Below are 12,017 nucleotides of genomic sequence, written 5' to 3'. Positions count from 1 at the left end.
AAGAGGATCAGGAGCCGGGATACTGTAATAAGATGTTACAGGGTAATAAGAGGATCAGGAGTCGGGTTACTGTAATAAGATGTTACAGGGGTAATAAGAGGATGAGGAGCCGGGTTACTGTAATAAGATGTTACAGGGGTAATAAGAGGATGAGGAGCCGGGTTACTGTATTTATAATTCTGAATTCTGACAATGGTCAATGGAACTTTCTTAATTTTAAATATTGTAAAGAGATGAGAATGTTGATTTATGGCACAAGTAAAATATGATAATCCTATGTGTGTTTCAGTCCTTTTCTGATGCACCACGCTTATGTTAATATTTGCCATAAGACTGCTGTGTTTTTTAATGAATATTAAATGATTCTAAATTTATATAGTAATTGTATTTAATATCTGCCTGCAGAATTATCGCATCTACTGGAGGAGAGTTTGATCTGCGGACCCTCCGAGCTGTTCGTGTGCTGAGACCCCTGAAGCTGGTGTCTGGAATTCCAAGTATGTCAATTGCATTTTTCTTTTTTTGGAAATAGTTTCCCACTGTATTTTACACTAATCTCCAGTTCTCTATTGACCTGTTATTGCTTTGTCACAATGGCTTGTCTTTGAACCTGCAACAGTCTCATCTTTTTGGGATACTGCCCCGTGAACATAAAACCAAAGGCATAAAAGAGGCATTTCATAGCAGTTTTGCTATGGTTGGAGTGTGGGGTGGAGCATACTGTAAAATAATCCACAATTTGAGATTCAAATGTTGGTAGGTTTGTGTCTTCATAATGTTTTTTGGCCTTTAACCAAATAACGCAATTTGACATACTATTACATCACTGTCAATGTATGTACCCCAAAATGGTACCAATGAAAACTACAGATTGTCCCACAACAAATAAGCCCTCACACAGCTCCGGTGGAGAAAAAGTAAAAAAGTTCTAGGTCTGCAAAATGTGCAGAGCGTTCCAAAAGCGGATACCCTGATGTACTCCGCACAGCTTACATATACCCTGATGTACTCCGCACAGCTTACATATACCCTGATGTACTCCGCACAGCTTACATACACCCTGATGTACTCCGCCCAGCTTACATATACCCTGATGTACTCCGCCCAGCTTACATATACCCTGATGTACTCCTCACAGCTTACATATACCCTGATGTACTCCGCACAGCTTACATATACCCTGATGTACTCCGCACAGCTTACATATGCCCTGATGTACTCCTCACAGCTTACATATACCCTGATGTACTCCGCACAGATTACATATACCCTTATGTACTCTGCACAGATTACATATACCCTGATGTACTCCTTACAGCTTACATATACCCTGATGTACTCCGCACAGATTACATATACCCTGATGTACTCCGCACAGCTTACATATACCCCGATGTCCTCCTCACAGTTTACATATACCCCGATGTACTCCGCACAGCTTACATGTACCCCGATGTCCTCCTCACAGCTTACATATACCCTGATGTACTCCGCACAGCTTACATATACCCTGATGTACTCCGCACAGCTTACATATACCCTGATGTTCTCCGCACAGCTTACATATACCCTGATGTACTCCGCACAGCTTACATATACTCTGATGTACTCCGCACAGCTTACATATACCCTGATGTACTCCGCACAGCTTACATATACCCTGATGTACTCCTCACAGTTTACATATACCCTTATGTGCTCCTCACAGTTTACATATACCCTGATGTACTCCGCCCAGATTACATATACCCTGATGTACTCCACATAGCTTACATATACCCTGATGTACTCCGCACAGCATACATATACCCTGATGTACTCCGCACAGTTTACATATACCCTGATGTACTCCGCACAGCTTACATACACCCTGATGTACTCCGCCCAGCTTACATATACCCTGATGTACTCCGCACAGCTTACATATACCCTGATGTACTCCGCACAGCTTACATATACCCTGATGTACTCCGCACAGCTTACATATACCCTGATGTACTCCGCACAGCTTACATATACCCTGATGTACTCCGCACAGCTTACATATACCTTGATGTACTCCGCACAGCTTACATATACCCTGATGTACTCCGCACAGATTACATATACCCTGATGTACTCCGCACAGATTACATATACCCTGATGTACTCCGCACATCTTACATATACCCTGATGTACTCTGCACAGATTACATATACCCTGATGTACTCCTTACAGCTTACATATACCCTGATGTACTCCTTACAGCTTACATATACCCTGATGTACTCCGCACAGCTTACATATACCCCGATGTCCTCCTCACAGTTTACATATACCCCGATGTCCTCCTCACAGCTTACATATACCCTGATGTACTCCGCACAGCTTACATATACCCTGATGTACTCCGCACAGCTTACATATACCCTGATGTTCTCCGCACAGCTTACATATACCCTGATGTACTCCGCACAGCTTACATATACTCTGATGTACTCCGCACAGCTTACATATACTCTGATGTACTCCGCACAGCTTACATATACCCTGATGTACTCCGCACAGCTTACATATACCCCGATGTCCTCCTCACAGTTTACATATACCCCGATGTCCTCCTCACAGCTTACATATACCCTGATGTACTCCGCACAGCTTACATATACCCTGATGTACTCCGCACAGCTTACATATACCCTGATGTTCTCCGCACAGCTTACATATACCCTGATGTACTCCGCACAGCTTACATATACTCTGATGTACTCCGCACAGCTTACATATACCCTGATGTACTCCGCACAGCTTACATATACCCTGATGTACTCCTCACAGTTTACATATACCCTTATGTACTCCTCACAGTTTATATATACCCTGATGTACTCCGCACAGCTTACTTATACTCTGATGTACTCCGCACAGCTTACATATACCCTGATGTACTCCACACAGTTTACATATGCCCTGATGTACTCCGCACAGTTTACATACACCCTGATGTACTCCGCACAGCTTACATATACCCTGATGTACTCCGCCCAGATTACATATACCCTGATGTACTCCACATAGCTTACATATACCCTGATGTACTCCGCACAGCATACATATACCCTGATGTACTCCGCACAGTTTACATATACCCTGATGTACTCCGCACAGTTTACATACACCCTGATGTACTCCGCACAGCTTACATATACCCTGATGTACTCCGCACAGTTTACATATGCCCTGATGTACTCCGCACAGTTTACATACACCCTGATGTACTCCGCACAGCTTACATATACCCTGATGTACTCCGCACAGTTTACATATGCCCTGATGTACTCCGCACAGTTTACATATACCCTGATGTAATCCGCACAGATTACATATACCCTGATGTACTCCGCACAGTTTATATATACTCTGATGTACTCCGCACAGCTCACATATACTCTGATGTACTCCGCACAGCTTACACATACCCTGATGTACTCCGCACAGCTTACGTATACCCTGATGAGCTCCGCACAGCTTACATATACCCTGATGTACTCCGCACAGCTTATATATACTCTGATGTACTCCGCACAGCTTACATATACCCTGATGTACTCCGCACATATTACATATACCCTGATGTACTCCGCACATATTACATATACCCTGTTGTACTCCGCACAGATTACATATACCCTGCTGTACTCCTCACAGCTTACATATACCCGGATGTACTCCGCACAGCTTACATATACTCTGATGTACTCCTCACAGCTTACACATACCCTGATGTACTCCGCACAGCTTACATATACTCTGATGTACTCCGCACAGCTTACATATACCCTGATGTACTCCGCACAGCTTACACATACCCTGATGTACTCCGCACAGCTTACATATACTCTGATGTTCTCCGCACAGCTTACATATACCCTGATGTACTCCGCACAGCTTACATATACCCTGATGTACTGCTCACAGCTTACATATATCCTGATGTACTCTGCACAGTTTACACATACCCTGATGTACTCCGCACAGCTCACATATACTCTGATGTACTCCGCACAGCTTACATATACCCTGATGTACTCCGCACAGCTTACATATACCCTGATGTACTCCGCAGAGCTTATATATACCCTGATGTACTCCGCACTACTTACATATATCCTGATGTACTCCGCACAGCTTACATATACCCTGATGTACTCCGCCCAGCTTACATTTACCCTGATGTACTCCGCACAGCTTACATATACCCTGATGTACTCCGCCCAGCTTACATATACCCTGATGTACTCCGCACAGCTTAGATATACCCTGATGTACACCGCACAGTTTACATATACCCTGATGTACTCCGCACAGCTTACATATACCCTGATGTACTCCGCACAGCTTACATATACCCTGATGTTCTCCGCACAGCTTACATATACTCTGATGTACTCCGCACAGCTTACATATACCCTGATGTACTCCGCACAGCTTACATATACCCTGATGTACTCCTCACAGTTTACATATACCCTGATGTACTCCTCACAGATTACATATACCCTGATGTACTCCTCACAGATTACATATACCCTGATGTACTCCGCCCAGCTTACATATACCCTGATGTACTCCTCACAGCTTACATATACCCTGATGTTCTCCGCACAGCTTACATATACCCTGATGTACTCCGCACAGCTTACATATACCCTGATGTACTCCTCACAGTTTACATATACCCTGATGTACTCCTCACAGATTACATATACCCTGATGTACTCCTCACAGATTACGTATACCCTGATGTACTCCTCACAGTTTATATATACCCTGATGTACTCCGCACAGTTTACATATATTTTGATGTACTCCTCACAGATTACATATACCCTGATGTACTCCTCACAGATTACATATACCCTGATGTTCTCCGCACAGTTTACATTTACCCTGATGTACTCTGCACAGTTTACATATACCCTGATGTTCCCTGCACAGTTTACATATACCCTGATGTACTCCACACAGCTTACATATACCCTGATGTACTCCGCACAGCTTACATATACCCTGATGTACTCCGCACAGCTTACATTTACCCTGATGTACTCCGCAGAGCTTACATATACCCTGATGTACTTCGCACAGCTTACTTATACCCTGATGTAATCCGCACAGATTACATATACCCTGGTATACTCCGCACAGCTTACATATACCCTGATGTACTCCGCACAGCTTACATATACCCTGATGTACTCCTCGCAGCTTACATATACCCTGATGTACTCCGCACAGCTTACATATACCCCGATGTACTCCGCACAGCTTACATATACCCTGATGTACTCCTCGCAGCTTACATATACCCTGATGTACTCTGCACAGATTACATATTCCTTGATGTACTCCGCACAGATTACATATACCCAGATGTTCTCTGCACAGGTTACATATGCCCCCACATTATAAACTGAAATACCAGCATAACTCCAATCAGAACAACTACCAAGAAAAATCTGCGCTCCAAAAGCCAAATGGCTCTACCTCCCTTCTGAACCCTACAGTGTGCCCAAACAGCAGTTTACGTCCAATCCAGTAAAATCTGCATGCCAAATAGCGTTCCTGCATTTCTGAGCTGTGCAGTGTGTCCAAACAGCAGTTTATGACCACATGTGTGGTATTGTCGTACTCGGGAGAAATTGCTTTACAAATGTTGGGGTGCTTTTTCTCCTTTATCCCTTTTAACCCTTACCCGCACCAGGACGTAACTGCAGTAGGTTACTTCCCGCACGAGGACGTATAGTTACTGATTTTTTCCCGGTGCACACTGTCGGCGACAGTTTGCACCGGGAACCGGGAGGTCAGCTGTCACCGACAGCTGACACTCCCCTCTTGCCGGCCAGCGGTCCTTTGCCGCTGATTTCGGCGAATTAACCCCTTAAATTCGGCGATCGGGTGCAATCGCCGAATTTTGGGGGTTTCTAACATATCGGCAGACCCCGGTCCGAAATCGCGGGGTTTGCCAATAGTTACTATGGCAAACGGAAGCCAAACAATGGCTTCCGGGTCTGCCATGGACGGTAGCCCATCAGGACCAACCTTCGGCTGGTCCTGATAGGCTTCCTGTCAAAGTGACAGGATGTCACTGTGTCGTTCCCGATGGCACACTGTCGGCGACAGTGTGCATCGGGAACTTGGAGATCAGCTGTCCCCGACAGCTGACACTCCAGTGTTGCCGATCAGCGGCTCATCGCCGCTGATTTCGGCAATTAACCCGTTACATGCGGGGCTCGATTGCGATCTCCGCATGTAGCGGGTTTGTAGCGCATCAGCAGCCCCCATGCAATCGTGGGGGCTTCTGATGCTTGTGATGGCACCCGGGGGCCAGACAACGGCCCCCAGGTCTGCCATGTATGTCAGCCTATGAGGATCAGCCTCTGCTGATCCTCGTAGACCAACTGTCAGAGTGACTGTGACGTCACACTGACAGTTGGAATACATTACACTACCTAGGTAGTGTAATGTATTCTAGCAGCGATCAGAGATGCAGGTCAAAAAATGAAAGTGTAAAAAGTAAAAGAAAAGTTAATAAACAAAAATATAAAATGTAAAAAGTCAAAAAAAAGTTAATAAAAATGTTTTATAAAAGTGTAAAAATAAAAGGTTTTGTTTTCCTATAATAAGTCATTTATTATAGGGAAAAAATGAAAACGTTAAAAAAAAGTACACATATTTGGTATCACCGTGTTCGTAACGACCCAAACTATGAAACTATAATGTTAATTTTTCCGCACGGTGAACGCCGCAAGCAAAAGAAACGGAAAACTGTCAGCATCGCTATTTTTTGGTCACCACCCCTCCCAAGATATAGAATAAAAAGTGATCAAAAAGTCGCATTTACCCCAAAATGGTACCAATAAAAACTCCCACAGCTTTTTTGATGAAAAAATAAAAAAGTTACGGCTCAGAATAGCGTGTCTCAGAAAATAAATAATTTTATAGAAACGTAATTTTATTGTGCAAACGCTGCAAAACTTAAAAAAAACTATACACATATGGTATCGGCGTAATCGTACCGACCGGCAGAATAAATTAAAACGTAATTTATTGCGCACGGTGAACGCTGTAATAAATAAAGAATTTAAAGCGCCAAAATCGCTGTTTTTTGGTCACCTTAGCTCTAAAAAAGATCCTGAGGGGCCAAAATGCTCACTATACCCCTAGAAAAATTCCTTGAGGGGTGTAGATTCCAAAATAGGGTCACTTTTGGGGGGTTTCCACTGTTTTGGTCCCTCCGGGGCGTTGCAAACCCGACATGGCACTGAAAACCAATCCAGCAAAATCTGCGCTCCAAAATCCAAAAGGCCCTCGTTCCCTCCTGAGCCCTGCTGTGAGTCCAAACATCAGTTTACGACCACATAATCGGGAGAAATTGCTTTACAAATGTTGGGTGGCTTTTTCTCCTTTATTCCTTGTAAAAATAAAAAAATTCTATGTTTCCACAGAAAAATAGGTGATTTTCATCTTCACAGACTAATTCCACTAAATTCTGCAAAAAAACTGTGAGGTCAAAATGCTAAGTATACCCCTAGAAAAATGCCTTGAGGGGTGTAGTTTTCAAAATGGGGTCACTTTTTGGGGGTTTCGACTGTTTAGGTACCACAAGACCTCCTCAAACCTGACATGGTGCCAAAAATATATTCCTAAAAAAAGGAGGCCCCAAAATCCACTAAGCGCTCTTTTGCTTCTGAGGCCGGTGCTTCAGTCCATTAGGACACTAGGGCCACATGTTGGATATTTCTAAAATCTGCAGAATCTGGGCAATAAATATTGTGTTGCGTTTCTCTGGTAAAACCTTCTGTGTTTACAGATTTTTTTTTTATTACAAATGAATTTTGGCAAAAAAAATGAAATTTGTAAATTTCACCTCTACTTTGCCTTAATTCTTGTGAAACGCCTAAAGGGTTAAAATACTTTCTGAATGTGGTTTTGAATACCTTGAGGGGTGCAGTTTTCAAAATGGGGTGATTTATGGGGACTTTCTAATATATAAGGCCCTCAAAGCCACTTCAGAACTGAACTGGTCCGTGAAAAAATGGCCTATTGAAATTTTATTGAAAATATGAGAAATTGCTGCTAAAGTTCTAAGCCTCGTAACGTCCTAGAAAAATAAAAGTACGTGAAAAAAAAAATGATGCAAACATAAAGTAGACATATGGGGGATGTTAACTAGTAACTATTTTGTGTGGTATTACTTTCTGTTTTACAAGCAAATAAATTTAAATTGAGAAAAATGCACATTTTTGCAAATTTTTGCTAAAATGTGAAGTTTTTCACAAATAAATATTGAATTTATCGACCAAATTTTTTCACTAACCTAAAGTACAATATGTCACGAGAAAACAATATCAGAATCGCTTGGATAGGTAAAAGCGTTCCGGAGTTATTACCACATAAAGTGACACATGTCAGATTTGAAAAAATCATCTGTGTCCACAAGGCCAAAACAGGCTGTGTCCTAAAGGGGTTAAAAATAAAAAAAATCCACTTTTTAGTGGAAAAAATGTTGATATTGAATTTTACGGCCTAATTCCAATAAATTCTGCAAAACACCAGTGTGGGCTAAATGCTCACTATACCCCTAGATTCCTTGAGGGGTGTAGTCTCCAAAATGGGGTCACTTTTGGGGGGTTCTTACTCTTTTGGCCCCGTAGGGGATTTGCAAATGTGACTGGCACCCGAAAACCATTCCCGCTAAATTTGAGCACCAAATGGTGCTCATTCCCTTTTGAGCCCTGCAGTTTGTCCAAACAGCAGTTTATGACCACTTATGGGGAATTAGCATAATCGGGAGAAATTCCTTTTCAAATGTTGGGGTGCTTTCTTCTTTATTCCTTGTAAAAAATTGGGGTCACTTTTGGGGGTTTTCCACTGTTTTGGTCCTGTTTTGCAAATGCGACATGGCAAAACTTGAGCTCCAAAAGCCAAATGGTGCTCCTTCCCTTCTGAACTCTGCCGTGTGTCCAAACAGCTGTTTATTACCACATATCAGGTATTGCCGTAATCGGGAGAAATTACTTTTCAAACATTGGGGTGTTTTCATGGCCTAATTCTACTAAATTCAGAAAAAAAACTGTGGGGTCAAAATGCTCACTATACCCCTTGATAAATTCCTTGAGGGGTGTGGTTTGCCAAATGATGTCTTTTTTGGGGTGTTTCCACTGTTTTGGCCCCACAAGACCTCTTCAAACCTGACATGGTGCCTAAAATATATTCTAAAAAAAGAAGTCCCAAAATCCTCTAAGTGCTAGTTTGTTTCTGAGGCCGGTGCTACATCCATTACCAGACTAGGGCCACATATGGGACATTTCTAAAAACTGCAGAATCAGGGCAATAAATATTGAGTTGTGTTTCTCTGGTAAAACCTTCTGTATTACAAAAAAAAATTATAACAATTAAAAATGAATTTCTGCAAAAAAAATGAAATTTGTAAATTCACCCCTACATTCCTTTAATTCTTGTGAAACGCCTTAAGGGTTAAGAAGCATTCTAAATGCTGTTATGAATACTTTGAGGGGTGCAATTTTTAAAATGGGGTGAATTATGGGGGTTTGTATTGTATGGGCCCCTCAAAGCCACTTCACAACTGAATTGTTCCCTGTAAAAATAGCTTTTTGACATTTTATTGAAAATGTGAGAAATTTCCGCTTAAGTTTTAAGCCTTGTTACATCCTAGAAAAATAAAACGATGTTCAAAAACTATGCCAATCTAAAGTAGGCATATGGGAAATGCTAATTAGCAACTATTTTGTGTGGTATTACTATCTGTGTTACAAGCAGATACATTTAAATTTAGAAAAATGCTAATTTTTGCAATTTTTCGCTAAATTTTGGTGTTTTTCACAATTATCGACCAAATTTTACCAGTAACATAATAATGTCCAATGTGTCACGAGAAAACATAAAGTCCAATGTGTCATGAGATGTCAGATTTGAAAAATGGGTCTGCGCCCTGAACGTGCCAGCTTGTACACGTCCTTAAGGGGCTAGTTGTAAATGGTACAATTTTGTCTGAGCAATATGCATGTTGGGGAATACAGTGGTAGGAAATTTCCATTGTAAAAAATAGTTCATATCGTGAAAAATATATTTTCGAGTATGTCCCTTTACGGCTGAGTCTTGGTGGAACAGGTCGCATCGTGCCTTAAGATGGCCATATACTTTAAATAGCTGTCGGCCAACAGATATTACTAATGAACTCCCCATACACATGCCTGCTCAGTTCGGCCATATGTTTTCTATGGGGAAATGGGGCAACTTATCCGCCCTGAGAACAAAAGGTTCGAGCAATGAAATTCAACATTCTCAATCCTTCTCACTCCTACATCATCTGTCGGGGAGTGTTGGGAGGCCCCATACACATTAGGTGGTCGGCCAGTCTCATCAAATTCAGAGGACATTAATTGGTGGGTTCAGTCGATATTAATCTAATGTGCATGGGGGCCTTAAGCCTCTCCATTTTCTGTAACGCATAAGGACTTTCAGTCAGTGTATCCATATGTATATAAAGTACATAATATGGAGGGCACAGTTAGCGGTGGTTGATGGGGCTAGTGCCCCGGGTGCTGGATACCAGGTGGGTGGCAACAAGCCACACAAGATAGAAAACTAGGCCAAACTGTATCTTTGGAGCAGGTTAATTTAAGCCTAGCTCTGCCTCTTCTGGACCGTACCTTCCACCACTGATGATTGGAGAGGGGTGCTTTGACGCTACTACCATCACCTTCCTTTCCCAGGATCTGCAGCTTGTGTAGCACTACATAGCCACTGCAGCTCTGGCGGCACAGGGTGGAGAGGATGAAGCTGTAGGACCTTTATCCCCTTACAGTATATAATATACCCCTGCTCCAGGCATGGCTTCTCTTGGGGGAAGCAGGTGACTCCTCATTGGCACTTGTTATTAGGAATGTTGGAGTTGGATCATCAAATGATTTATTTGATACTGGAAGGTATGAGGATATTTGTATGATCTCACTTCCTCAGACGTTTCATTATCTGCACTGCCAGTGAGTGTGAACATATGACAGACGCTCTGCTCCATAGATCTCCCACTTTCTCAGGTGAAGCGCTGCCAGCCCTCCTCTGACCAGGCCATTCCTGTCACTGATGCAGAACCTGCCGTCCAGGAAATGTGTCAACAAGAGGACATTTGCCAGAAGAACACAATTATATTCAGTTATCGTTAACCCCTTAAAAATCCAAATCTAGTTATATTTATAGAGACAAAGAGATGTGGGTTCATCAGAGAATTTCCTAAGCGTGTGACGAGGCCTATATAATGTAAGGCTGCCCCTAGACTGACAATAGCCGGAGTCATATGATGAAGGTGCTGCACTCCAATCCTTATACTCTAGATCTGTGATTCTCAACTATATGTACATGTTCATGGACGTGGCTATGACAACCAGATTCAAAACGTCCATTGTTTACATAAAGTTACTTCTCTTATTTTAGAACGTGGTTTGTTTTGCTGTATGTTTGGTATAATTCTTTTACATTGAACTTATCTTTGACTGTACAGACCACATTGAGGATATCTTAGCTGGGTTCTCGTTTCTCTGATTGTGGTTTCCTTGTCTTTTGCAGGTTTACAAGTGGTCCTGAAATCTATTATGAAAGCCATGATTCCTCTGCTCCAGATTGGGTTGCTCTTGTTCTTTGCTATTCTCATCTTTGCTATCATTGGACTTGACTTCTACATAGGCAAATTCCATAATTCTTGCTATGAACCTTATGGAGGTGAGACCAGTTTGTCCTACTAATCTGTGACCTACTTCTTTCTTGGTAATTGATCTTTTGGGCAATTGGAGAGCTTTAAAATAGGACTCGCTACTTAGAGTGGATGTCCACCTTTTTACACCATGTCGTTTTTAGGTCCAGGACTCTGTGTAGACTAACTTTTTAATATATTTTTATATCATATCCACAACACCTATCTTCAGAACGCGGGTCAGCTGACCCCAGTCCCACATAA

At 42.2% G+C, this 12,017-nt stretch overlaps 1 protein-coding gene across 7 annotated transcripts in view; it reads left to right on the top strand.

The window, feature by feature from the left end:
* CACNA1A (calcium voltage-gated channel subunit alpha1 A) overlaps window positions 1-12,017 on the top strand; it is a 267,076-nt gene that overhangs the window by 119,401 nt on the left and 135,658 nt on the right. For all 7 annotated transcript variants that reach the window (XM_075859128.1, XM_075859126.1, XM_075859122.1 and 4 more), the window contains exons 4-5: window positions 406-497; window positions 11,630-11,782. In XM_075859128.1, the coding sequence (XP_075715243.1) occupies window positions 406-497; window positions 11,630-11,782 (245 nt within the window). The remainder of the gene's footprint in view (window positions 1-405; window positions 498-11,629; window positions 11,783-12,017) is intronic.

Source organism: Rhinoderma darwinii, chromosome 3, assembly GCF_050947455.1.
Source record: "Rhinoderma darwinii isolate aRhiDar2 chromosome 3, aRhiDar2.hap1, whole genome shotgun sequence".
Classification (NCBI taxonomy): domain Eukaryota; kingdom Metazoa; phylum Chordata; class Amphibia; order Anura; family Rhinodermatidae; genus Rhinoderma; species Rhinoderma darwinii.
The sequence above is the reverse complement of the archived record's forward strand: the minus strand, read 5'-3'. Positions and strand labels throughout refer to the sequence as shown.